Source organism: Abrus precatorius, unplaced genomic scaffold, assembly GCF_003935025.1.
Source record: "Abrus precatorius isolate BTA unplaced genomic scaffold, Abrus_2018 Scaffold11, whole genome shotgun sequence".
Lineage (NCBI taxonomy): Eukaryota > Viridiplantae > Streptophyta > Magnoliopsida > Fabales > Fabaceae > Abrus > Abrus precatorius.
The window spans coordinates 9,757,533-9,785,516 of record NW_020874303.1 but is presented as its reverse complement, the minus strand read 5'-3'; the positions used below and the strand labels follow the sequence as shown (position 1 = coordinate 9,785,516).

Sequence of the window (27,984 nt, the reverse complement as noted above, 5' to 3'; positions counted from 1 at the left end):
ATGTGTTTTTTATGTTTGAATCAAGTTTAATTTATGTCCATGATTAGTATTTGTCCTATTATATGTAATTGTATGTTGTGAATTGACCATTTGTAACATGACCCTAATTAATTACATCGTAGGCAATCGTACCATGATTAGTTAATGGATCTTAAGGATAAAACGAGACAAAGGATTAAATGGACCAAACTAATCTTTTTCTTCCAATCTTTATTAAATTAACAAGTTCATATATGTTTTATACTTTCTTTAATTGATATTTTGTATAACCATTATGGATATTAATTTGGAGAAAAAATATTAATATTACATAACATCGTGTATTGATAATATTTGCATGAATAGTTAGTAATCAGAAGAAAATCAAATATAGAGTTAAATAGAAGAATAATATAAATGATTGAATGAGTAAACTAATTTGCCCTAGGTTTATCTCCTATAAGTTCAGCCAACAAGTGTGTTTTGTTACTTACTTTAAATTTCATTGATAATTGATTTATTTCTGAACATGTTTAATATAAACTTTTTTATTCAAATAATTAAATTAAAAAATTCTTAGTAATTAGAAATAATACTTAGAACAATAATTCATAACTTATTTTACTTTTTATTATTTTTCGGCGAGTTTACTTGTCCACGAACAATCATCTCACACTATATGTAAGAAGCATCCTAGATAAATAACAAATATTAGTTTGTGTAATGCATTAAAGTAATGTCAAATTACTTAAATGAATAATTTATTCACTTTCCAAATAAATATACCCATTGATATTGAATTGCACCACCAAGTTATAGGTCATTGGAAGATGAATTGGAATATATTCCATTCGTATTCTTTCCACGGGGAGATTAGAGAAAAATTCTTTCCAATTTGCATAAGATGATCATAATGGTCTTCTTGAATCTAATTAAGGAATATTGTATTAGAACATAAATCAATTTATTTCAACAAGTGATTTTGCAAACACATTATGGTAAGGAAGAGAGATAATTAGGTGTAAACTCTATAAATACATGGTAGTATTCTTTCCATGGAGAGATTATAGAAAACTTCTTTCCAATTTGCATAAGATGATCATAATGGTCTTCTTGAATCTAATTAAGGAATATTGTATTAGAACATAAATCAATTTATTTCAAAAAGTGATTTTGCAAACACATTATGATAAGGAAGAAATAATTGGGTGTAAACTCTATAAATACATGGTAGTAATGACTTTTCATCCATACATCTTATTGATAGTCACATTGGTTAACTTGGATAGGTTTAAGGCATTATCGTCTAACATATAAAGTTCCCATGTTCATTTACGAACTAATTTGTCATCTTATAATTTTCAATTTTATAATTCAACCAATTCCAAGTCTCTTAGTGCACAATGTTTCTTCACATTCATTCTTGCCTTTTTTTTTCATCTTTTGTTTTACATGTAATATTCATCATAGTTTTAAAAGTATTATAAAAAAAATATTATCAAGATTATGTTTTAACAAATTTCCAAGTCTCTTAGTGTACAATATTTCTTCATATCCATTCTTGCCTTCTTTTTTTTTTTTTTCATCTTTTGTTTTACTTGTAATATTCATCGTAGTCTTAAAAATATTATCAAAACTTATATATAGTTGAGAAAGAGAAAAGACAAGTAGAAAAGGAATAAAGATTAGGGTTTTAAGAGATGTTTTAGTAAACATTCAAAATATATTTTGAACTTATTTATATATATTAATTTTAAATAATAAAATATTAAAAATAAATAAATAATATGATAATAATGAACTAAATTTTTGTTATTTAATTCATCACTTAACAGAGAAAAATTTATAGCAGAAATTAAATCCTGATATTTCAAATAAGTCAATGATTGAATCCTAATAAAAAAAATTAAAGATTTATCACAAAAGATGCTTCTTTTATAACCTAATAAATATTAAGATTAAATATGTATTAGAATATATACAATGAAAATAGTTTAAAATTTTTTATTACTTTTATCTTGTTATAAATAAAAAATTTTAAAATTATAATATAAAAATTTCAAAATTTGTCATCTAAAAATATAATTTGATATTATCTTTTGATTGAAAACATATCTCACTTGATCCAAAATTATTTAATTTTTTTTAGACTTACATGAAAGAAAAAGAAATTAAATCTCAAGAAAACTAATTTGATATTCGTAACTTCTTCGACCTATGACACTTAAATGGTCCAAAAATAATAAATAATGAAAAGGTCCCCAAACCGGTAAATATTGTTTTTCTATACTTTCCGTAAATAGTATTTAAAAAAACCCTAAACTACTAAAAGTAAAATAAACTTTTATAAACCAAAAATACCTTATTATACATTAACACTTATCAATTGCATTACACCCACGATTCCTCCCCTATCAAAACTATTTGTGCTAGTATGCACGTTCAGGTTTTTCTTAACTTCTCTGACATTATGCCATAACTTCATATACTCAACCCCACTTCCCACTCAGATTAATTTTATCAAGTGTGCATTCAACTTTAAACACAATTTCTAAGGGACAATAAAAAGTTTAACCTCTTAAGATGGAGCCTGACATTTATCACACTATAGAAGACAATTAATAGTGATTAGAAAATCAACAAGGTTTAAAGAACTATTTTAGGGCTTCTTTCATTGATTGTTTAGCTTAGATTTCAAAATTTTCATTTATAGTCATATTAAATCTAAAAGGACTTAATTTCTCAAGAATTAATCCTAGAATCAATTTTATTATTTTTCATCGCCCTTTCAAAACAAATAAACCCTTTAATTTTCCTTACACAATACAGGTATACATAAAAAAAAAAAACAAAAAAACAAAAAAAAAAAACAAAAAAATTCACAATATTTTATTTTAAGGATATAAAATATGGCACGTTCTCATCTATCTATCCTTTACTTTGCAAGTCATCAGATTCGCTCTAAAACTTCCTCTCCATTAGCAACCCTCACTTCATCATCACTTAAGTGCAGTTGTTGATCTACCCACCTGACCTTTTTAAGAGGCCTACCTCTTTTAGTTGGTGCCACCTTATGCTTTCACCTTTACAAAACATTTAGTTACCTTTCCCATTTACATAGCATTAGAATCATCGCTCACTTTCTTCAAGCCAACCTCCTGCTCTTTCGCTCCAATTTTATACCACATACCTTCTATGCATGCATAATCCTCTTTCCCATATTTGGTCCAAACATTCCAATAATCTCCATCCACATTCCAATACTCTATTTTTCATCCTTTTATTGTTTTCCCCTCCGCAAAAAGTACCCCGTTATACACCCCAACTGTGAACCTATCCGTTCCCTATATAAATGCAAAGCAAATAGAAGTAAACAATCAAAACCTGATAAACACAAGCATTGAGAACAAAAATAGGACCCCCAAAATAAAGAGCCACGCATTGACACCATCACTATTTTATTTGCACTAGAAGACTGACAAAATAATAACAATGTTAAAAAAAATGTATACAAACTATTAATACATACCTTTAATAGCTGAACTGAAACCCAACTCCTTCCCCCTTTGATTTGTAGCAACAAGTGTCTCACCAAACACTCACAATTGCTCCCTTTCACAACATCCGAGTATCCCTCCCAAAAGCACCACCAGATGACCTATTATGCAAGAAAAGTCAAAAAAAACATACCAAAAGATCAACCATTGAGATATGTCAGAAGCCATGTCATCAATGTCCATAAAGGTGTGGATCAAAACTGAGAAAACCAACTTATTTGTTAGACGTTCAAAACTTAAAGAGAATCAAATCGGGAAAGAATAGAAATAAGTTAAAAGACCATAGTACTAATTTTACCCAAAAAATCACTTTCTAAATAATCAAGTGTACTTAATTATTATGCCATCAAATAAAAAAATGTAAAAGCAATTGTTTAAATACAGTAATAAAAATTCAATAATTTAATAATATAATAATATGTATTCCATTTTATGTTAACAAATAATTTAACATACTAAACCACTGCAAATTTATGATGCCATAAACAACAAATACATCTTATATCCCACTAAGAAGTATGCCACAATAGAGCTCAATCAAAAACTACATTCAATAATATATTACTTATCATTATATCTCTTTTAATAATTTCTGCTAGTTATTTTGGATCTCCATCTATCCCTTTTCACTAGACGAAAAGGGAAAGAATTAACTCTTCTTCATGGAGCCTTCAAGACGTTCTTTGCACATGTTTAAATAACCTCAGTCAATTTTCTATCATCTTTTTTACATAATTGTTACTCTAATATTCTCTTGTATACAATCATTTCTTATTATATACTTTTCATTATGCCACTCATTTATCTTAACATTCTCATTTTTGTAACTACCTACCATTTTTTCTCACATTATTCCTTTAAAGTTCTACAACCATCTAGAATAATTAGTCATATAACAATGCAATAAAAATGATATTGCATTAAATAATGTAAATCACACATTACGCTAAATAGGACAACTTTATCCAAATAATATCAAACGGCATATAAAATAATATTTCCTCAAATAGTAAAATATTAAATATTTAAATGAAAAATTAGATAGTGTTACAGAAAAATACTAATAACTAATATAATGTGCATAAAAATGGCAAATTGGCACTAACATTTATGACTTCACAATGTTCACATGAGAAGTTGTGTGACATAGTCCAAAGGTTACTATTAAAAGAATATGTATTAACAATATTAATATACAGAATATGTATTAACAATATTAATATACACACAAACTACACGTGTGTGTATACATACATACAGTCATATATATATATATATATAAGTTGTGTGACATGGTCCAAAGGTTACTATTAAAAGAATATGTATTAACAATATTAGTATACACACAAACTAACATGTGTATATGTGTATGTGTGTGTATGTATATATATATATATAGATCTCTCAAAGTGGTATTTTGTTTATTTTTAGTCCTCAAATATGTACTTAGATTTTAGTCCTTTCCTCACATTATGGGCAGGCTGTATATTCCTTGTAGAACAACACAGACAATTTAGAGTGCGCTTATTATTCAATGAGCTCTTTTTGAACAATGGCTTACACCATAAATTTAATGATAAAACTTTTAGAATAAGCTGAAAACAACTTATTATAATAAGTTATACCAATAAATTTATTGAAATAAGCTGAAAAGAGCTTATAAAAGTCATAAATTATTTTTCTATGCATCCTTTTGATAAGTGTCATTTCGTAGTAATTTTTTATATACATTTTGGTACTTATTTTGGTCCTTTTTAACTAGTTTATACTTCAAAGTCCTTTTAATTTGATGCAATTTACAATCCATACCAATTAAAGTCTAGCTACTTAAATGTAGTGGTTATTTACCTTTGTGTGATTATATGAAGGTACTTGATCATCTTTTCTTGTGTTAAATATTAAGGACAAGGCATGATTAAATGAAGAGTGAAAAAAAGAGAAGCAAAGTCCCCAAAACAAGCAAGTCTCGCCTGAACAAGATATGGGTCACCTAAACGAGAACATTAAGCTGTAGGGTCTGCATTCTGCCACATCCTCACTTGAGCAAGAAACTCGCCTAAGCGAAATAGTCTGGGACTTTCAAAGTGCCTCTATATGAATCTTGCTTGAGCGAGAAATAGTTCGCTCAAACGAGAATTCATTAATTGTCCTAAATCAGAAAAGCCCAAGAACGAGAGGGGTATCAATTGCCATTGACCTAACTTTTTTTGGAGTACAGAGCAAAAGAAACGTGGGAAGGTGGCTACACTATTGGAGAGCTAATTTCTACCCCTTTTTCATGTATTTGCTTGTTGTTATGTACGCCATGAGTGGCTAGAACTTCATAGGGAATTGGATGTAATCTTAACTTTCTGAATATTTTGGTTCATTAATGTAGTTTGTTCATTTTCCATGAGTTGGGTGTGTTTATCTCAATAATAATGCTTGTTTCTACCCTACGGGAAATGATTCATGATTTGAGAACTTAGGTTGAGTTGAGAAACTACCTTAGGACCCGACTGAGATAAATTCACACAATAAGTTAAGATTCTAAGAATAGGTTTTAATCTATTGTATGCTTAATAACTCGTGATAATTAATGTTGTTGTTTAAGTAAGGAATTATCATGCAATAAATGTATCTTAGAATCTCGGGTGAAAGGAATCCAACAAATGAATATAGTGAGAGTGCATTGTAAAACCTTGGTATTTGTTCAAACTATATTATAATTAAAATACGAAATTAGTGATAGATGAAATCCAAGCTTTTTATTATTGTAGTAAATTTGTATTTTATCATCTTATCTTAACTTCCATGAATCCAATCAAGCAAAGCTAACCAATTAGTTGTAAATTTGTTAATATTTAGGATTTGTTAATCTTAATTTGGGTATAGGAAATTGATCAAGTATCAACACTCCCTATGGACACAACAACTTTTTATATTACATCGAAAACTTGGTACACTTGCCAAAACCTCTAACACCTTTACAATTTTATGCATTTTTTGCTTAAATATTTTTCTTTAATTATTTTTAAAATTTTGCATGAAATTAAAAAAAATATATGCAATCATAGGATACTAGCTAGGTTAAACTTTAACTGATGAAAGGCAAAGAAGAAAAATCTGGAAGTCACTAAATGTTTGTAGGAAAACCAAACCCTCAAAAATCCCTTGAACTAGGATACAAAATAGAACATGGGAAATAAGAACATACCTGCAGATGTGAACAAAAGAATCAGAGACACGTCATTTGGGCCCAAAATTTATAACCCTAGATACAAAAACATTCACACATCATTAGTGCACTTACTAAAATACCAAGAAAACAGTTATATAATAGTTCATGACATATACAACAATAAAAACAACGAAATCCTTTTCCCACTGGATAACATGAACATCAGTTACATGAATCAAATGAGACCAGTATGTTCTATCAAAAATAGGTCTTCGGAGGCAGCAAGGATTTAAATCCTTTTTAATGGCCATACCTAAGTTATTATTACTGATCTACCTATACCTATTAACTATTGAGCTATCCTCCTTATCATCAACTCTCATAACTAGGCCTCAATTTGTCTTCTTACATTACCTGATCTTAAATCCACCATATTTTCCTTAATAGGTGCTACTCCTACTCACTCACAGAATAATTTATTCTTAATCTTTTATTCTTGTAAGTCTGCTTATTCATCACAACATTCTCATCTCTGCAATACTTAACACATGGTCTAGTTGACATCTTACCACTCATCACTCAGTACATCATTAAGGATTGTTTGTCTTATGGGTTGTGTGATAAAATGTTCCTCTAAGCTTGAGCAGTACCTTTTCAAGCACAAATAACACATGAAGCATTCCTTCATTTGACCGAATCAACTTGGGTCCTATGATTTACGTCTCTCACTTTGTAAGACATGACAGATGAAAAGAGAAAATTATGATACAATGACACAATTGCAGATTAAATAAACTTTCATTGCCAAAGACTAATAATAAACAGAATCTCAAGGCCATTTATCAGAATTATAGGCAAAAGATGTAAACAAGAAAACAGAATATATTGCTGATAGGACTCTAAATAATTGCAAGGTAGCAATATAAAATACAGACTTCATACTCTGATTTATACTCAGAATCTAGGCAGTATGACTACTACAAGTCCAGTTCAATATCACTCCAAGGTAACATAATAAAATCCCAAAAATATTCTATTTTCTCGTTTACATATTTTCCCTAGTACAAGCCCAGTTAAATAACTCACCAAGGTAACATAATAAAAATCCAAATATTATTACATTATCAATCTAACACCATTGATTCTAACTTTGAGGATCAGCAAAAGTAAAATGCAATGAATTTTAAGAAGGAAGAAGCTCACCACCATAGTTAAACTACCATCAGCTTGTTTGTTTAACCCTAACACACACTCTTGGTGAACAAATTGGCTTTAAAAAGTGAACCATGGGTAACCTTAATTCCTTAAAATGCAATTCTTTCAGCATCAATTCTTTTAAAATCAGTCATACCAAAATCTAAAACAGACCAGATATATCTGTTCATCATACATTACAAAGTAACCAGAAAGCCACATCAAATTCGACCACAAATTTTAAAAATATATTCAAGGAGCAATACTGAAAAGAACCAACTAACTAACTCTTTGGAATTTGGATTATACAGAATTATGCAGATAACATAGCAAGGAAAGCTTATCCATAGCATAAACTGCTAAAACTGACAATAAGGTAATTTATAATAAGATGTTATGCAGCATTTATTTGTACTAAGACAGCTTATCATGCTTTTGAACCTAATGGTAACACTAACACCTACTGAATTCTTCAAAAGAAAATTAAGAATCCTTGATGGAAAAATCTAAAACGTGCACAATTTAAGTAAAAACAGTTCACCTCTAAACGATCAAATCACTATGAAATGGACTATATAGCTTATTATCAACCAATCCAAACTTAACACAATTGAAATCTCAGCTTTAGAGAAACAATATATCCCCCCACTCTTAGTAAATTTATCCAATTTTATAGTCTTAAATGCACAATATTTTTTGTTATGATTAAAACCTCATACCCAAACTTCATCACAACTTACTTTCAGTTTCTAGTTCACACATTTGCGAATGATAAGAACAATATTGCTCAGATATTAAACAATTGAGGGTGAAACCAATTACTAGACAAAAAGAAAAATAAACTCAATAAACATACATAAAGCATGACACAACAAAAGAGTGGATCCGCCATCTACACAAATAGAAAACCAGATTGCCCAATCCAAGCAGAAATTTAGGTCTAAGTTCTAACATAGTAGAGAAGCTTAAATGGGCATAAACTATTCAATCGCCAGAGTAGACAAAATCTACTACGGAGAAACATTAGCATAACCAAGGTTTGGATGGCCAAAACTGGCAATTCCTACATTCAAGGCTACACACCATGGGTTAAGGAAAAGGAAAATAAAAAGAATTTACTATTCAGAAAGCTGCATAACTTACTCGACTAAGAATCCCATCCTTCTGCTCCAGTGTTGAATATATGCCAGCAAAATACATCAAGCTAAAAAATATGCTTGGCTGCTTCAGAAAAGGAATAGAAAAGTTCCCAAAACAGAGCATCTTTCCTTGAATGCAACCTCATTCACCAAACTTGTGAAGGAGAAAAGACGAATTATAGTTTACAACTAATGCTTGACTAAATGGAAACCTTCTTTCTATTGTTTTGCCACTGTCTTGTGGGCTAGTATATCTATTATCTAGACCTAAATCACTGCAGAACTGCTGTACAGTATAATCTGTGGGTGTAAACAAGCAAAAGACCAAAAAAAAAGGGGGAAAGACATTTTTTTCAATAGAAAAATAGTTTTATTGGAGAGAGAAGAGGAACACAATAAAACTACAATTTCATATCAATAACATGTGTTGTGGATAATCTACTTTATAGTACTTCAGGAAAGTCAATCTGATGATGATACCGGATGAAAGAAAGATATTTCATTTCCTTGGCAAAGCAATTGACACTGACCAAAACGGCCATCCTTGCTAAACAATGCAAGAATTCAAAGAAGATGCCTCTAAATAAAGAGTAAAAGAAATCCTCCTCAGAGAAAAACAACTAACAACCAACAGCAACAGAGCAAAACAACTAACAAAATATATAGAGATCACTCCAATCCTGTGCAAGCCACACACCCCCAAGGATCCCCATGGGAATAAACCATGTCTTGACAACAACAAATAGGCCAAGGAAACAATATTCTCCCATAGCATGACTTGTGAAGCCTGTGACTGAAACCCTCAAATCCGCATAACTAGAAATTGCTCCAAGTTTTTAGAACACACGGAAGGTTCATCAAATTCTACAAATGTAGCTAAAGAGGGAATTGTTTCAATTAACAGATTTAGAAAATATTGTGCCTCTGTATCTAATTGCAACATAAAGTAGCACATATATTACAAATCTGCAGCACATATTAGCGACTAATCATTTCTAACTGCTGTTGTCCAGATACAGGACTCAACATTAACAGGTGTTTTGAATGTCAACGTGGATTTTAAGAGGGAATTAACTAGGTTGCATAATGGATGAGCAACTCGAGGAAAGATATGCACAATAACATGTCAAAACAATTTAAAGTCCAAATCTCCTATGGAAATCAGATGATGTAAGAGCAAAAACAAACAAGAATGAAAGGAACTCAAATTTAGAATTTTGTCACTCAGGTCTCTAGGAAATGGGAGTTCAAAGAAATAACTGATCATTATAAAAATTTAGAATAGAATGATGGGAAAAAATGAAACATAAGAGTAAATGGCTCTGAAAAAGAAATATCCATTACCCATATATCCTCCCAAAATCTATTATTAAAATCATTGTTATTTACTTTTAAGGTAGTCAATGGACTAAATGCAGAAATGAATTTCCAAGGACCCAAAAAAGTGCAATAATGACCTGATTGCCATTTCCCTGATTTCAATGTTTATACCAATGTTATGGCGGGTCATGGCGGAAAGCAAAAAAACTGCCATAAAATTATGGCAGATACCATGACGGGTTATGGCAGAATAATGGCAATCATAATAAATAAGTATATATATATATATATATATATATATATATATATATATATTGCAAAATCTGATATAAAACTAGAAACTAACTACATATAAAAGAAGGAAGGTTTTGAGAAAAAAAGAATAAAATGGTTGTACAATAGTGAAAAAAAGCTGAAGTTATAACAGAAAAGTAGAGAATCAAGAAAACAAAATAATAAGGAAAAACAAAAAATATGGAGGAGTAAAACAGAATGGGAGAGGGAAAAGCAGAATTGAAAAAACAAATAGAATAGGAGAGGGGAAAACAGAATTGAAAAAACAAAAAGAATAGGAGAGGGAAAAACTAAGAGGGACTGAGCCTAGAGAAGCAAAATGGAAAATGGATGTCAAAAACGGGGCCTTCCACTCACAGTTGCCGGAAAACAGCCAGAAAGGATGTCTTCTCCGACATAAATGATGAAGGAGATGAAGGAGAAGTTGGCTTTAGAGAAGAAAGAAGAAAAACAGAAAAGAGAGAACCCTAAAAATTTTACCCTTCAGAAAATCAACCGCTCACGAAGAGAAGGAAAAAAATTTAAGTGGAAAAAGTCTATTTTGCCCTTAAAAAAAACCCTAAAATACATATAGCAAGGGCAAGATCGGACCTTTCGCTCTCTCTCCATTACACTTCAAAAGTGCACACCCACACCAAGACACTACAATTAGGGCTTAACCTCTACAAATAAAGAAATACTTCATAGCAAGCATCACGTGGCCGATCGCCACTCCACAGCGGCACAATAGCCCACCGCCACACCAGTGGCACAAAAGAGATGAAGAAAGGAAGAAAATATGTGATTTAGGGTTTGGGCTCACAGATTTTCTTTTTGGAGCAGGTCAAGTCAGTGGCCCAACTCAATTTTTGCCGCAAAAACACCATTTTTCTACATTTTCCGCCATGGCGCCGCCATGGAAAACCGCCAGAAAACGGTAACATTGTAACGGCAGGGTTAAAAACTGCCACCGAATTCCGCCATGGCCACCATTTAACAACACTGGTTTATACTCCCTTCTCTCTGTTATATTGTATGGAAGAAATCTCCACATGGAAATGTCAATGCCATTTACAAATCAAAAGAATGTTTTCTGACACTTAAGACACAACACACCCCTGCAACCACTGACTGAGCATTTTTTCCAACAGTGAAAAAATAGAAGCAATGGAGCATAAGGAATCCTCCATTGACAAACAAACAATGAAACCAATAATCAACAGAAAGATAACAAAATTGTAGTCCAAAAATGCTCTCCAGTTCCTATATAAATCTACCAAACAGACTCCAACAAGAAAATCATGAGCCCAGTAATAGAGATAGAAAAAGCAACCATGTACTGAAGCACACCAAAGGAAAAAGGTCAAAATCTGACCATTCCTTTCTAACCAGAAAACCAAGCAAACTGCCATAAAAATTTCATGTCTTTGCTCCCTGCAAATTCTCAGAACTTAACCAGAAGGAGATAAAGACTTCTTAGGTCTACAATTGATGCTTGGGAAATGTAGAAATAAATGTGCAACTGTTTCTAAATCAGAACATAATATCACCAAAATTGGAGATAAAGCATTTCAGGTCAAATCTACAAGATATCACGAGTATTCGTATAATTTATCACTGCCCAAATAAGGAAGTTCCCCTTGGAGGGCACCTTAGCTTTCTAAAGTTTCTCAATAAGGAATTTGTTTAGGTTTGGAGAACAAGTGACAAAACTGGAAGCATGGTAGTTAAAGTCGCAATTTTACTCGTAAGATGGTACAATTTTACAATTTTCTCATGTCTCAACGATCCTATCACACTATAACTCATTTTGCTAGGATCGTAAATCTTACTTGTAAGATTGTAGGATAGAACGATTTCTCCAATCCTACTTGAACCTGTTTCTTTTGAAAAAGACCAACAAATTTACCCATTTTAGTTGACCGATTAGATTAAAAGACTTCAACTCGTTCATTTTGACACTTCTCTTCCTTCTTATTTGCTCTAATGCACACAAAAGTTCCAATCCCCTTGTCGGTTTTTCTACTTCTGGGTTTGGCACTACTCACTTCAGTTCTTTTGCTTGTGTCGAACACTTGATTCGTTTTCTTGTGGGTTCAACTACTCCTTGCTTTGGTTCAGTTGCTACACTATATGGGAACCTGAATTCAAGTTTCTGATCTCTGCTAGGTTACACTCCTAATCTATTTATATGTATAAATGTCTTTTAAGTGGGAAAGGAGCTGTTAGGGAGGGTAACGGGAGTTCAAGTGCTGCCAGAGTTGGAAGCAGCTAGGATGATGCTGCAGATGGGGGTTCTGAATTCAGAATTGTTGTGACATAAGTTTGTGGCTGTTAGTAATTTAAGGTCATTTTAACTTATTTTTTATTAATTTTTGCAAATATATGAATTTAAATATCATTTTGCATTTTAGGTGGGATCTTACGATCCATGTTATATTTACGCGTTTCCCTAACCTTTCCAATCCCAGGTATGATCTTGATTTTGACTACCTTGACTGAAAGCAAGATTTACAACTAAACCACAAGGATAAAATTCCAAACTCTCCTATCCTTTTAGAAGACAAAAAGCAACCAATTCAAGAAGCATCAAATGGGATTTCAGTTTTTAAGTGTCTCAATCGTGGAATTTTCTATTATTCTCCCCTAAAGCAGACCATGGGGAGTCTCTCAATCTTCTCAATCCACTATGTAATTATATAACTGGAATTCTTAACAAAATGTTCAACAAAAATGGTGACAATGTATTTTGTTTGTTTGGCATTGCCACTACAGAACTGAGACAATAGGAAACTAGTATGTCATTCAATACATAGACTTCTCTTTTAAATTATTGTTTTGATATATTGCAGTTAAAATCTGCTTTTCAGATATAAAAAGAAGAAACCTTTACTCCGCCAATGACGTCATGAATGAATGGTAAGGAAAGGGTAGCATGTTTACTTGGAGGCAATAAGAGGATAGAATAATTAATACTAATCCTGTAATCAAACATGTATTCCATAATGCATTAAAAAGTCATAAGAAAAACTGAAACTGTAATAGGGTTATACAAATCATCCTGTAGAACAACAGACTAGTGCTCCTCAAATCTTATTTGATATTTTTTGTTGGAGTTTTGGGTCAGGAGGGAAAGGGGGGAAAGGAGGGGGACCTAAAATACAGGACAAAAATGAAAGAAACACAGCTTAGCATAAAACCCTTCTCAAAATGCTAAAACAATTGTCAAAGAAGTATTTCTTAGACTCAAATTTGTAATGTATAGCCATAAAGAGTCAGTGTGTACATGATAGAATCTTCTTTTGTATATGAAGGTACAGCACAGTCTTGCAAATATTTTCAGTTTCTTTACTAACATAAGGTTCAACAGAGATTATACATTGAGTAATTTCACACTGCTTCCCACAAAGCCTATTACATTGAAGGAGGAATAGAAGAACAATTTTTCTTTTCCTAGTTTTCTTCAGGGGAGGTGTTTGTTAATCAAGAAACTGATACTTATATAAAATCTAACTATTTTAAGCTTTTTTACCAACAGCTCCAACAGAGATTGTGTATACCTTGAGCAAATTCAAACACTTCCTAGAAAGCCTACCACAGGCAAAAAAGGGTTACAAAAAACAACTTTGCTTTTCCCTGTTTCCCTAAGGAAAATGATGGTTAACAAGAAGCTAATAGTTACATACGAACTATAGTTGCACAATTTTGATAATAAGCAACCTTCAATTAACCATGAGAGATAGGAATGAATAAACGAAAATTCAAGCTAAAGACATAAAGAACAAGATTAGTATGAGTGCCACACCATAACCAAAAAGATATATAAAGCAAAATGTCCTTTAATTGACACCACAGACAAGCAACATCTACTGCATCATCAGCCTAGTAAGAGCTTTTTAATACAAGTACAACTTCAAGGATCATCTAATTGATAATTTCCCATGATGTTCATGAGTAGATAACTCTAAAACCCAAGGTACCAGTTATAAGTTTGCCTAACAGGATAGAAGAAATCTATCTGTGTCCTTGAGCTCGCTGCATGTCATATGCACCCCAAGCACCAGGTCCAGGTCCATACTGAGGAAAATTCTCCACACCAGGCTGTATCTGAAATTTTCCAATATTAGCAAATATCAATATCCAAATCAACCCAAAGGTCACAAAAGAGTATTAAATAACCATATACTGCATAGAAAATAATTTCCACCATATAAAATCAAATACATTTAGGGCTGTAGACGAACTAAGCTATTTGCAAGCTATACAAGACAGTTTTGTCACCTGCAGATAACCAATTCACGATTTTGTACTGTCCAAATAGAGAACAAATGGGGCAATATGCAGGTTACATTGGGTGGTAGTTGGTGTTAGGAATCAACAATGGAAATAAAGAAAAGAAAGATGATTTTTTTGATTGAATGAAATTGAACTGAACAAGGAGAAAGAATTCTACAACAGCTTCCTCTTCACAAATGGTTTCCACTTTCTTACAAAATTTCTAATTCTCTCCATGCCTTCTTCCCCCTTATTCCCAATATAAATCTAATTGATCCCTTCTAACTATCTAACCTACCTGTCCCTTGCAAATTTTCCCTTCCCTTCTTTCCCAACTCCAAACAATGTCCACCCCCTTAACATTCAGCATTGTCCTCAAGGTTGGATACAACAACTGCAAACACTTCTCTTGCATTATTGGGGCTTCCACATAATGGGCAATTCCTTCCAATTTAATGCGCTCCTAAAAGTCCCCAAGCTCAATAGTGTGTATAACTTGACCTACATAATTTCCAACATAAGATCCTGATAAGCTACAAGGCCAACTTTGATGACAGCAACTAAGTGATTATCAATGCTGTCTGACCATTCTCATCTATGCTGTTGAAGGAACACACGAGAATGATTGGGAGTACTCTTCTTTAAATTCCATAGCAAGGTAGTGTAAATCAAGATTACAAAGGGAAGGGAAACACTTAAATTGTGGAGCAGTAACATAGATCATAAGATCCTACCCAAAATACAAAATTAGATTTGAGCACATGTGATAAATAAGGCAAAACAACCTTAAATTCACAACAGTTACAATTGTATAAGTCACAACTTAACTCCAAATATAGAAGCCTATTAAGTTTCTCAAGTCACCAACACAAAAAACTCAAATTAGGAAAAGCAAATCCCAAACATTACAACCAACACCTCTATTCTCTACACTAACAAATCATTCACATTTTGATCATAATTATCATCTTCCATCTGATTTAGATCTTCATCCAATACAATAACAGAGCAGCAGCAATATGAATCATGCAGTATCATTTTTGTTCCTGAATCACAACATGAATCGTAGTTCTGTGACTGAATCGTGCGATTCTGTCCAAGCATAATGGAGAGAAAGAAGCCCCTTTTGTTTTCTCTTCTCTGCCTCTTCCAACAGCAATGAGCTAATCAGATATGTTATTTCCTCATCTATGTTCCAGCGCATTATTTTCATAGTAATCAATCCCGGATAGCAGCGCGGAGCGGCTGACCCTAAAAAGGCTATGGCGGCACGGCGGATAGCGGGATGATCACTATTCTAAGCTCTAAGTATTATGCCTAATATAAAATTAATATCCAAAACAGAGCAGGAAAATAAATACAGAGAAAGAAATAAAAAAACAGAGAAGGAAATAAAAAATGAATAATGAAATAAGAAAACGGAGAATTGGTTAGTCACGGGAAAATGTGCAGGGTCGGAAGTTTCATGAGAGACGAAGACGATCGGAAATGTCTGGATCACGTCGGAAGCTTCGCCGGAAATGAATAATATCATCAAAGAACGACTCTGTCACGTCAGAAGCCTCGCAGGAGATGAAGGACACTGGAAGCAAGAGAATGTTGCAAAGAACAAAGATGGGAAAGAACGAACCAGCAAGAACTGAGAGATGAAAATGAAAACTTAGGGCTCATGAGGAAGAAGATATCAGAAATGGAAAAGGGGGGAAATCCCAAGATTACCCCATTTAAAGTTGTCCAACGTTAAGAAAAGGAGGGCAAAGTTGGGTTTTGGCCAGGGATGAAATAGCAGCAACTATAGCTATGATTCTCCTGCAATTTGGCCGCTATTTGCGGCACAATGGCCGCTCCACTGAAACGCAATGCTACAAGCTCCTCATAGCGGTGACTTGCCGCTCTGCTCTTTTGCGATAGCGGCTGCTATTGACTACTATGACTATTTTATTGCTGCTTCTACTCATTGTCTCCCACTATTGTTGTTTAGGGGTCCCTTGCTTCTATCGACTACACATATACATATACATATATTTATATATATAATTTTTGTTCTTTAGTTATTGAGCATGAATATGTATTTTTATGGCTTTGCTTCGTTAGCTATATATGCTAATTTTTATTATTGATCATGAATCTTACGATTGCAATTCAGAAAATAGGCCTTCCAATTCACAATCTGAATCCTGATTTGATAACCTTGGATAAGAACAAGGAAATTGCATCAGAGATGACAACCTTGGATTTTCACAGGAGATAACATGCCATGGCTGAAGTTGGAGGCAGAGCTACAGTACAGATACAGAAGATATCAGGCAATGAGGAGGACAAGCAAAAGAAGGATAAAGCTTAATGCACAAGGGTTAACTTGAGATTAAGGGTGGCAAATGGATGGATCAAAATAAAAAATAAACCATAAATCAACCTTCAAGCAATCCATTTTCAATCAGCAGATGAAACAACTGTTTATCATAGTTATTTTACACTTCCTGAATTTATTGAGAATTTAAAAAGGTGAAATCATGCAATTCAATAACCAGAGACTCAATTATAAAAAAGAAAAAATAAATTGCAAAATAAAAGTGAAATTCAATAGTGTGATCAATCTTTACTTAAGGGTGGTTTGTAAAGGCAGTAAGACCTAGCACATTGAGATTATTTCTGAGGAAATAATCAATTATTTTCAAAAGCCTTCTCTAAAACCTGGAAAAACTTAGTGATTATTTCTTTAAAAAAAGCCAAACCAAACATACACCTACAAAGTAATAAATATAAGCAAACAAATATCTTGATGTGGACATTTATATTCTTATTTGGACATATCATCATTCACATGCGCAGTCATGCCATGTGGTTCAGTAGCAACAATTGGCTTTGTACAATTGAATTTATTATGGCCATTTTGTTTCTGTTAGATGGTTGTTGAAGCATAGTCACTGTTGGATATTGCAGGCACAGGCAATCAATTAACCATCCAGAAATTAACCATTACCTAAGTAACTTAATCAAAGTTATTCACTGCATGCTATAGCAGTACAACAGCACAACAAAGCTCCAGGCTGCTATGAATTTCAGGTTGTGTTTGTGGAGCATGTTTCATCACACTGAAGTTCACAGCCAATGTCATGTCCATTTGCAGCCATTTACACCACTCTTGCTTCAGAAGGTAAAGCCCCATTTGCCCCCATATTCCGATTTTTCCGACCATAACTTTTAATATTCTTGTCATATACTCAACGACATATTAGACATCAAAAAATTGGAAACCTCTTTCATTCTTTTCCGCCCATGGTTCATGAGCTGTTAAAAATCAGAATAGAAAACACAGAACAGCAGCAGCAAATGAAAGAAGAAAAATATTGGAAGATTGTATTTAATTACTGAAACAAGAAGAAATGCAAGGAGAGACTCTCTCCCTACCCTCAGAGCCTGGCTCCGTTGAAGAACCTTAGAGGCTCTCCATTCTTACAAATTGGCTAACTGCAAAAGATACCCCCTCTAAACAAATCATTCCCCCATATAACAAACGATTCTCTCTCTTTTGGCATAACTAACTAGCCAGCTCACCCTCTTTTCCACCCACATATCCCGTGCCTCTCTTTTTCTTTCTCACATAAACTACCCATTGTTTTGGGCCAGGTCCACTATCTTGCACTAGCAACTCATTAGGCCAAATGCACGTTGGTCTCTAACAATTCCACCTTCCTCAAAAAATGTCTTGTCCTCAAGACAGAATTCAGGAAATTGACTACGGATCTGAGATTCATCTTCCCAAGTGGCCTCCTCGCTTGATTTTCCCTTCCACTGTATTAGGCACTGCACAATCTGTTCCCCGTGCTTCACAACCTTCCTTGAAGCTAAATGACATTCCGATTCTAATGGTGCAGACCCATCAGCTGCCAAATCTGCAGGTAATTCTGGTTGTGCTTAATAACTACCAATGGCCTTCTTCAGTAAAGACACATGAAACACCGGATGTATCTTCGCATTTTCAGGTAGCTTCAGACGATAGGCCACAGCCCCTACACACTCCAGAATTTTGAACGGGCCATAGAAACGAGCAGCCAGTTTCTGATTAATGCGCGTCATTACCGACTGTTGTTGATGTGGGCGAAGCTTCAAAAATACCCACTCCCCAACAGCAAAGCTCCTCTCAATTCTTTTGCCATCAGCAATTGCCTTCATCCTGTTTTGGGCTCTGACTAAATGAGTCTTTAATTGCTTCAATGCTTCATCTCGATCTTTCAAATCTCTTTGCACCGCCTCAACACAAATCTCTCCCTTAATGCTATGAATGAGAGTAGGTGGTTTGCGCCCATAAACAGCTTCAAAAGGGGTCATTTTTGTCATTTTAATTGACCCATTGAATGTTGTGTTGAACCAATATTCAGCCCAGGACAGCCAATTCACCCACCCCTTTGGTTGTTCCGCTATAAAGCAATGAAGATACGTTTCCAAGCACCTATTAATGACCTCCGTTTGGCCATCCGTTTCTGGATGATACGCGGTGCTCATTTGAAGCTTAGTCCCTTGCAAACGAAAGAATTCCTTCCAAAAGTTGCTCATAAATATCGGATCACGATCACTCACAATTGAGCTTGGCACTCCATGTAAACGTACCACTTCCTTGGTGAAAATTTCAGCTAACGACCGCGCTATGTATGGATGCTTCAACGGGATAAAGTGGCTATACTTAGACAAACGATCCACCACTACAAATACTGCCTCATACCCCTTGGATCGGGGTAAACCAATGATGAAGTCCATTGATATGTCCTCCCATACTCTATCCGGTATAGGAAGGGGTTGGAGAAGACCCCCGGGGGAAGAAGTCAAGTACTTCTGCCTTTGACACACATCACAGCCACACACAAATTTCTGTATTGACCCTTTCATACCTTTCCAATACAAATTTTCAGCCAATCTCCTGTAAGTTCGAAAATACCCCGAATGACCTCCTTGAGGTGTTTCATGGTACTCCTCCATTAATTTTTCAATCCACGGAGAGGTATCAGATACCACCAATCGATCCTCAAACAACAAAATTCCATTTCTGTACGAAAATCCAGCAGGAACCACTATACCTTGCTGCAAATCAGATATGATTTTCTGCAATTTCTGATCATTGTGAACTTCTGCTACTACTGCCTTAATGTCCATCCAAAAAGGATAATAGACTAAGGAAAACAATTGCCCCTCTTCTGCAAGACGTGATAGAGCATCGGCTCCTTTATTCTGCACCCCAGGCTTGTACTGTATATCAAAATTGTACCCTAGGAGCTTTGCCACCCAGTTCTGTTGATTCCCCGTCAACACTTTTTGCTGTAAAAGCTGTTTCAAGCTTCAATGGTCAGTACGAATTGTGAAATGCCTCCCAATGAGATACGGTCTCCAATGTTGAATGGCAAGTACCAAAGCCATCAACTCCTTTTCATACGTAGACTTGGCCAAATTCATCTCGCTTAGAGCCTTTGATAGGAACACACACAAACAGCAGAAATAGTGCAGGTAGCAATACTCGAGTTAAGTATTTTCTAAGAATGAAACTAAATATAACTGAATGCAAACTACAAGAGTAGGAATAGAGCACTAAGTAGCTCAAACACTCAAAAGCCCAATAACTAAAACTTCCATACCCTAAAACTCCTACCAATTACTCAATAAATACTAGCATAACAGATAATACCAAAACTACTCCTAAAATATTTTCAATAACAGAAATTCCTTAATCTACTCCTAAAATCTCTCATTCCTTAATCAGCTCCTAAAATCTCTCATTCATTTGAATCCTCCAAGTTAGTTACAACTAATTTTCTGTTTTCCTTGAACCACTCTTTGTATAAACCTTCCCATGAAACTGATTCTTTCCATAGAGCTGATTCCTATCAGCCTTGCTGTAATAAGCCACAGGACATTGATTCTGCATTAAAATGGCCCCAACACCCAATCCCGATGCATCACACTCTACTACAAATTCTTCAGTGAATTTCGGAAGTGCCAATACAGGAACTGTAGTTAATCTTTGTTTCAACTCATCAAAAGCAGACTGTGCTCTATCAGTCTAGTGAAATCCGTCTTTTCTCGTAAACTCTGTGAGAGGCTTAGCTATCAGCCCGTAATTTTTAATAAATTTACGATAATATCCTGTCAATCCCAAGAAACCCTTGACACCCTTCACATTTGTAGGAATTGGCCATTTTACAACACTTTCCACTTTCTAAGGATCCACTGACACTCCTTCCTTGGAAATCATATGCCCCAAATACTCCACCTTCCTCTGTGCGAATTGGCACTTCTTGTTGGCAAAGAGTTGCTGTTTTTCCAGAACTTCCAGTACCTTTGTCAAATGCTGCACATGATCCTCCCAGCTCGTGCTATATACTAAAATATCATCGAAAAATACAAGCACGAACCTCCTCATGAACTCACGGAATATGTCATTCATCAAAGCCTGAAAAGTTGATGGCGCATTCATTAATCCAAAAGCCATCACCAAATATTCATAATGGCCCTCGTGTGTGCGGAATGCGGTCTTTGAAATATCTTCTTCGCGCATCCTAACTTGGTGATATCCGGATTTTAGATCTAACTTTGAAAAGAAGGTAGCTCCACTCATCTCATCAAGGAGTTCTTCTATCATTGGAATGGGGAATTTGTCAGGCACTGTGATTTTGTTTAGAGCTCTATAGTCCACACACATTCTCCATGAAGTGTCTTTCTTCCTCACCAAAATTACCGGGCTTGAATAGGGCCTGCTGCTTCTCCTTATCCGCCCATTTTCTAGCATTTCACACACTTGTTTCTCAATTTCATCCTTCTGGTGGTGTGGGTAACGGTATGGACGAACATTTACCGGCCCTTGTCCTGGCAGTAAAGTGATTGCATGAGCGTTGGACCTCTTGAGAGGCAAGCCCTTTGGTTCTTGAAAGACTACCTTGAATCTTCCAAGCAAGGCTTCCAACTCCCTCTGTAAGTTATCAGGTAACTCTTCTCCCGTTTCTGATTTTTCTTCCACCATTTGTACCAAGGTCTCAAGGGAAAATGGGGATCTTTCACATTGCTTCGCTCCCAGCAACAACACCTCGCGACTGTCTCTGTTAAAACAAATGCTCTGTTTGAGCCAATCCACTGACATCTCTCCAAGTGATGCTAACCAGGACACGCCCAATACTATGTCTATATCGGATAAATCAAAAAGATAGGCATTAATCAGATATACCTCATTCTCGATCTGCATCGGCAGATTCTGACATACCCCTTGCGTGACTACTTTATGTCCATCACCCATTAGGATTCGCAGGTCTTGGGTCTTTTCTACTTTCCATCCCATAGCGTCAACAAGCTTTTTAGAGATGAAATTGTTAGTTGCCCCACTATCCACCAGCATGCACAGAGGAATTTCATGAATTGAACCCGCGATCTTCAAGGTTTTTGGATTCTCCCGTTCGCCCTCTTCTAGACTTTGCAAGCAAAGAATACTGCACTCTCCGTCAAACACGTTTTCAGCGTCATGGTTTGGTGACTCATCCGCGCCTCCGTCACTTTCATCCTTGTCATCTATATCATAACCTTCAATTGTTTATCAGGACATTGGTGCATAGAATGATACGGGCCCCCACATTTGAAACACAAGCTTTTTTGGCGCCTCTCTAAGACTTGTTAGTATGACAGATGCTTCACTCCCCTGTCTCTAGGCCCATATTCGTTTTGCTCTATCACTCCATCATGGAAATTGGGCCTAGTGTTAACAGCCCCCTTAACAAGCCCATTTCCTTGCCCAAACCCTTTTTCTTGACCTACCAAATTGCGGGTTTGATGAATCGGGTTAGACCTTATTGTCCATATTGTACCCGATCCCGATCTGACCCTGAAATCCCTTCTTCCAAATGCGTTCGTCATCTTCTCCTTGTTACGTAGCTATGATTCTACAGAGCGAGCTACGTTCAGCAACCGCCCGCGAGAAAGCGGACCCACTGCCAACAGACTACACAACCTTGAATTTCATCCTTCAACCCGCGAAGGAAAAAAGCTTCATAGTGCTCATCTAGGATTTTCTCCGTTTGCGCTATTAAATACTCAAAACTGGAGATGTATTAATCTACGCTTCCTGTCTGAAACAACGACGTAATTTGTTCGCACACACTCCCTTCACCAAAGCCATCATATCTTTCAATCAAAGCCCTCTTTAGACCCTCCCAAGATATTCCTCCTCATTAATCAGTGCGTTAAAAAAATGGATGGTTCCCCCCTCCATACAGAGTTGCGCCAGATTTACCCAAATGGAATCGCTCATCTCTTGGACACGAAAATATACCTCTGCCCGAGATATCCACCCAGCGGGATCCCATTGAACATCGGAAGTTCGATTTTCATTACAGACTGACGGAATTCCATCAACGCGTTGCCGTCAAGCTTGTGCAGAATGGAGTTCCGTGTCTTGTTCCACGGTGTTTTTGGGTCACCGGAATTATCTCCCTCTTCCTCTGAAAACTTCTTTGACCCTTCGTCTGCACCCTTTTCCTTCTCAGAATTCTTGGTCAAAAGGGAAAGGATCTTGGATTGATTTTCTGCATTCTCACGTCTCATAACCTCCATAGCTATACGACTCTGTTCTGTTTTGTTTTTTAAAGTTTCCACCGCCTCACGCACCAGAGCTAATTCACGCTCTACCTCCTCCACTCGGTCATCCATGTCCACCGATGTCGCTGATCCTCTTTTCTTCAAATTTCCCCCTTTCTTGTTTGTCATTTCCCAGCGTATTAGTATCCGGCAGGTCGGACCATTGTTAAAAATCAGAATAGAAAACACAACAGCAGCAGCAAATGAAAGAAGAAAAATATTGGAAGATTGTATTTAATTACTGAAACAAGAAGAAATGCAAGGAGACTCTCTCCCTACCCTCAGAGCCTGGCTCCGTTGAAGAACCTTAGAGGCTCTCCATTCTTACAAATTGGCTAACTGCAAAAGATACCCCTCTAAACAAATCATTCCCCCATATAACAAACGATTCTCTCTCTTTTGGCATAACTAACTAGCCAGCTCACCCTCTTTTCCACCCACATATCCAGTGCCTCTCTTTTTCTTTCTCACATAAACTACACATGTTTTGGGCCAGGTCCACTATCTTGCACCAGCCCACTGATTGTCAACAGTATTTCCAGTCAATCACAATATTTTCCGACACACTAGTAACTGGCATCATGTTAGTTAAGGACATATTAATAGGTAGTTATAATATATTACTATATTAGTTAGTTAACTTAATTAGTTAGTTACAATATATTAGTTAGCTAGCCTTAATTATTGAGTAATTTGGGATGGTTGAGATTGTAGAAGAAATAAGGCATATGCCCTCTATAAATAAGAGGGAGGAAGAGAGAGAGGTCAGTTTGTCAGTTGTGAGAGAGTAAGGACCTTTGGCTTAGAAGGTGGAGTCCCTCGAAGAACTGTTGATTGTGTGTGTTTTATTCTGTAACATTGGGAGTTTCTCTTGTATTTCTTAATAAAGATGCCAGTTGCTATCAATCTGCTACTCAACCTCAACCTCGCACTCAATACCCAGTCCAATCCTCACTGTTTATTCACAGCTTGCAGGTCCTGCTCTTTTTTTCACCCTCTGTTCTGCTACTCAACCCACCCCCACCCCCACTGCCCTATTCTTTTAGATTATGAACATGTCTTTAGTTTTAGATAATTTTTTAAACTTTAAGCGTTTATATGTGAAATGAATAATAGTATAATTTTTTATTTTGGAGATATAATCTCAGCATAGCAACCATCCTGCAACCATGCTATAGCATTTTTGGGGTCAGCACCTCCACTCCGCTATTTGTGATTGATAACTATGAACCTAATCAATTAAATATTAAAATATTCATTGGATAATGGGTTCATGGATTATTTTTCCAATCTGTACACGTAGGTTAGCATTCACAAACCCAAGGTTTCACTTTCACCAATCTTATCAAGCCAAGGTCATTTCCATCTAATCCAACTGGAGTATTGAACCAACAATATAAAGATTTCCCAAAAACCAACCCAAATGGAAGTGATTTACTGCAAGATGAAAACCAACAGCAACCCTTGAGTTCAAGCTGGTCCACTTAGTTTTGCTCAGACCAAATGCATATGATAGGGTCAACTATACTTGATACATTTGAGATGTGACAATACTTACCGGATTCATGCCATAAACGGCAGGGTAAGGATTTCCAGCATATCCAGCCTCAGCATTGCCATAATTTGCATTATACCCTGGACCTACATATAAAATCAAAGAAAAGGACAGCAAACAATGTAAGAGCACTAGTATGCTTAAATTCCATGAAAAGAAGCAAGATTTGGTTAATTAATCAGTACAAATTCCAATGTACAACAGTAATAGTCAGCCACTAATAGTGATCTGATCTCTTAAAACATGAAAGCAAAACCTCATCACACAAGGACGAATGGAAGCAAGACCCAATGCCATTAGATGTCACAAACAACCAATTGCAATAAGCCAGCTCAACAAGGCTATATCACACATAAAATTGCATACCTGGATTCCCAGCCGCTGCAGCAGCCCGTGCTCTTTTCTCAGCATTAGCAATCTCCGCACGAAGCTTCTCCATCTCCCGAGCCATTGCGACCAATTTTTTTTCCATCACTTGACCATGTTCATAGTTTTCCGCAAATCCTTTCTTCTCATATTCAATTGCAGCCCTAATAGCCAACAGGCAATTAAAAGCAAGAATAAGATAAATATAAACTCAGTTCCATGATAAACCCTTTAAGTGAACACATATCCACCAATCAGAACATAATCTAAAATCATAAAAACATGAATTGTACAAAATTACATCAGTGAATAGGTTGTCAAGTGTCGAGCTCCATATATAGGATTCAATGTTCACCACAAACTCGACTGCCTGTTTGGTTTAGAGTTGAAAAACAATTCTCGCAATTTCCAACCAAAAAACGCAATTGGCTGCTTAAAAACATATCCTTTATTATCTCAGTATGCACTTTCATTTTTAACTGACTAGTAACCCTTCTTACTTAACCGAAGGATAAGCGAAGTGAAGAGAAGGAGCTCTCGGGGAAGGGCCACTCTCGTAACGAGCGAGTAAGAGGGCAGTGGATCTAGTACTGCCCTAAGGGTAGCCCAAAAAGCATACCGACGGGGCAGCAAAGTCTGTAAGTAGCCCTGACCCAAGGAGGGAACAGCTTAATGCGACCGAACAGGGCAGGACAAGCAAGTGAGGGACCCACGGGTGTGGGGCGCAAACGATCTATTCTTAGCATTTACTGGATACTATTCTTAATAAACTTGAAAGAGAGTGAGGGATACTCGAAAGAGGAGCCCGAACAAATAAAAAGAGTAGCTAAGTAGCTAGGGGCGAGGGAAGGGGAACAGGAACAAGGCCAACTATTCCTGACGAAGGAAGGAATAGGAGGTGCTTTGGATGCCCGTGGTTCCAAGTTAATGCCGGATAAAAAAGATTTTGGTTATAGTTTTCCTTGCGATGGTCCGGGACGAGGTGGTACTTGCGATATTTCGGCTTGGGATGCTTTTTATTTGGCAGTTTTTTGGATGTTAAATACCATTGGATGGATTACTTTTTATTGGCATTGGAAACACATTACACTATGGCAGGGTAATGTTTCACAGTTTAGTGAATCTTCCACCTATTTGATGGGATGGTTAAGAGATTATCTATGGTTAAATTCTTCACAACTTATCAATGGATATAACCCTTTTGGTATGAATAGTTTATCAGTCTGGGTGTGGATGTTCTTATTTGGACATCTTGTTTGGGCTACTGGGTTTATGTTCTTAATCTCCTGGTGCGGATATTGGCAGGAATTGATTGAAACTTTAGCATGAGCTCATGAACGCACACCTTTGGCTAATTTGATTCGATGGAGAGATAAACCAGTGGGTTAAAATTAATTTTGGCATACATCTCAATCACGTTCAAAATTCAAAACTAATTTTTATCAAAAACAATTCTATTCAACTTTAAAACAAACAAACCTGAGTCTAGAGCTAGATAATTAAAAAAATAACCACGTAACATTTATATATTATGGCCTCAAATACAGTTGCAGAGTATAATTTAAAAAGGCAAAACCTTGACCATAATTAGATTATCCAAAGCATAATCTATACAACTTTGCTTCAAAGAGAGTGCTACTACCTTGCACATTGCAACTCTTGTTTCATGGCATCGACATCAGCCCTCAACGCCGGCAACCGTTTTGCATCGCCGGTCATCCGGGCCAAATCCTGCGTCATGGCCTGCACCTGGCCGGACAAGTCCTGCCGGACGGCGGTGAGCTCCTTGACTTCAGCATGGACCTGGAGAAGCTCGGCCCGTGCGGCCTCTGTGCCGCGAAGCTCAGCCTCCAGCTGTGCCGACTTGTCGTAAAGCTCCCTCATGCGGGCCTCAGTGTCGGCCCGGAGGGAGTCCCTAAAGTGTGCCATGCGCTGCAGCTCGTGCTGGGCCGCCTCAAGCTCCTGCTTGAGAGCCACGTGGGTGGCGGCGAGCCTCTGGTTGTCGCCCAGCAGGCCCTGGATTTCCTGATGCTGGGCCGCGAGACGCTCCTCAATTATGGCGGCGGGGTGGAGCGGAATGGGCCGCGGGCCCAGCCCTAGCTGGGTGTCTCGGAAATCTTCTAGAAGCGCAGGGTGAGGATGGGGAGGCATGGGCCCTACTACCCCTAGGGCTCTTGCGCCGAACACGGGATCGTGAATCGGCGGAGATAACCCAGCGTGTGGTGGAGGTGGTGGATGGGGCTGCCCGCGGTTCCTGCCCGACATCGTTTTAACTTTAAGGTCAAAGAAAAAGGGAATTTGGAGTGTAAGAGGGAAATTGGGAATGAGTTTATGCGATGCTAGAGTGTAAGAGGAGAACAATGAAACGGGTGCTTTTAGGTGAAGAGGAATGGAGGAGGGGGAAATGTTGGTTGAGAAATGGGTGAGAAGAAGGGAAAGTGTAGAAAGCCCTAAACGCTATGATTCAACACGCAGGAGAGAGCCGGACAGCACTCTGCACTGCACTACCCTCTCGAGACACGTGCGTTTCGGACCCAAGCCTAGCTTTGGTCATAT

General features: G+C 36.2%; 1 protein-coding gene across 5 annotated transcripts; it reads right to left on the bottom strand.

Annotated features, from left to right (window-relative positions):
- Positions 1–2,703: 2,703 nt before the first annotated feature.
- Positions 2,704–27,984, bottom strand: LOC113854282 (protein FLX-like 1). 5 transcript variants are annotated; one of them, XR_003502743.1, is made up of 8 exons: positions 27,071–27,953; positions 25,429–25,592; positions 25,066–25,148; positions 17,031–17,176; positions 14,603–14,729; positions 6,733–6,789; positions 3,509–3,637; positions 2,724–3,323 (listed from the first exon to the last, which is right to left on the bottom strand). XR_003502743.1 is itself a non-coding variant. In XM_027485196.1 (5 exons), exons 1-5 carry the CDS (start codon positions 27,691–27,693, stop codon positions 14,618–14,620), a joined length of 1,128 nt encoding a protein of 375 aa, XP_027340997.1. In that variant the 5' UTR covers positions 27,694–27,951; the 3' UTR covers positions 14,413–14,617. The 5 variants fall into 5 exon arrangements, 2 of the variants coding, with proteins under 2 accessions (XP_027340998.1, XP_027340997.1); XR_003502744.1 differs by lacking the exon at positions 17,031–17,176 and having other exon boundaries at positions 2,704–3,323; positions 27,071–27,984; XR_003502745.1 differs by lacking the exon at positions 17,031–17,176 and having other exon boundaries at positions 2,723–3,323; positions 14,618–14,729; positions 27,071–27,982.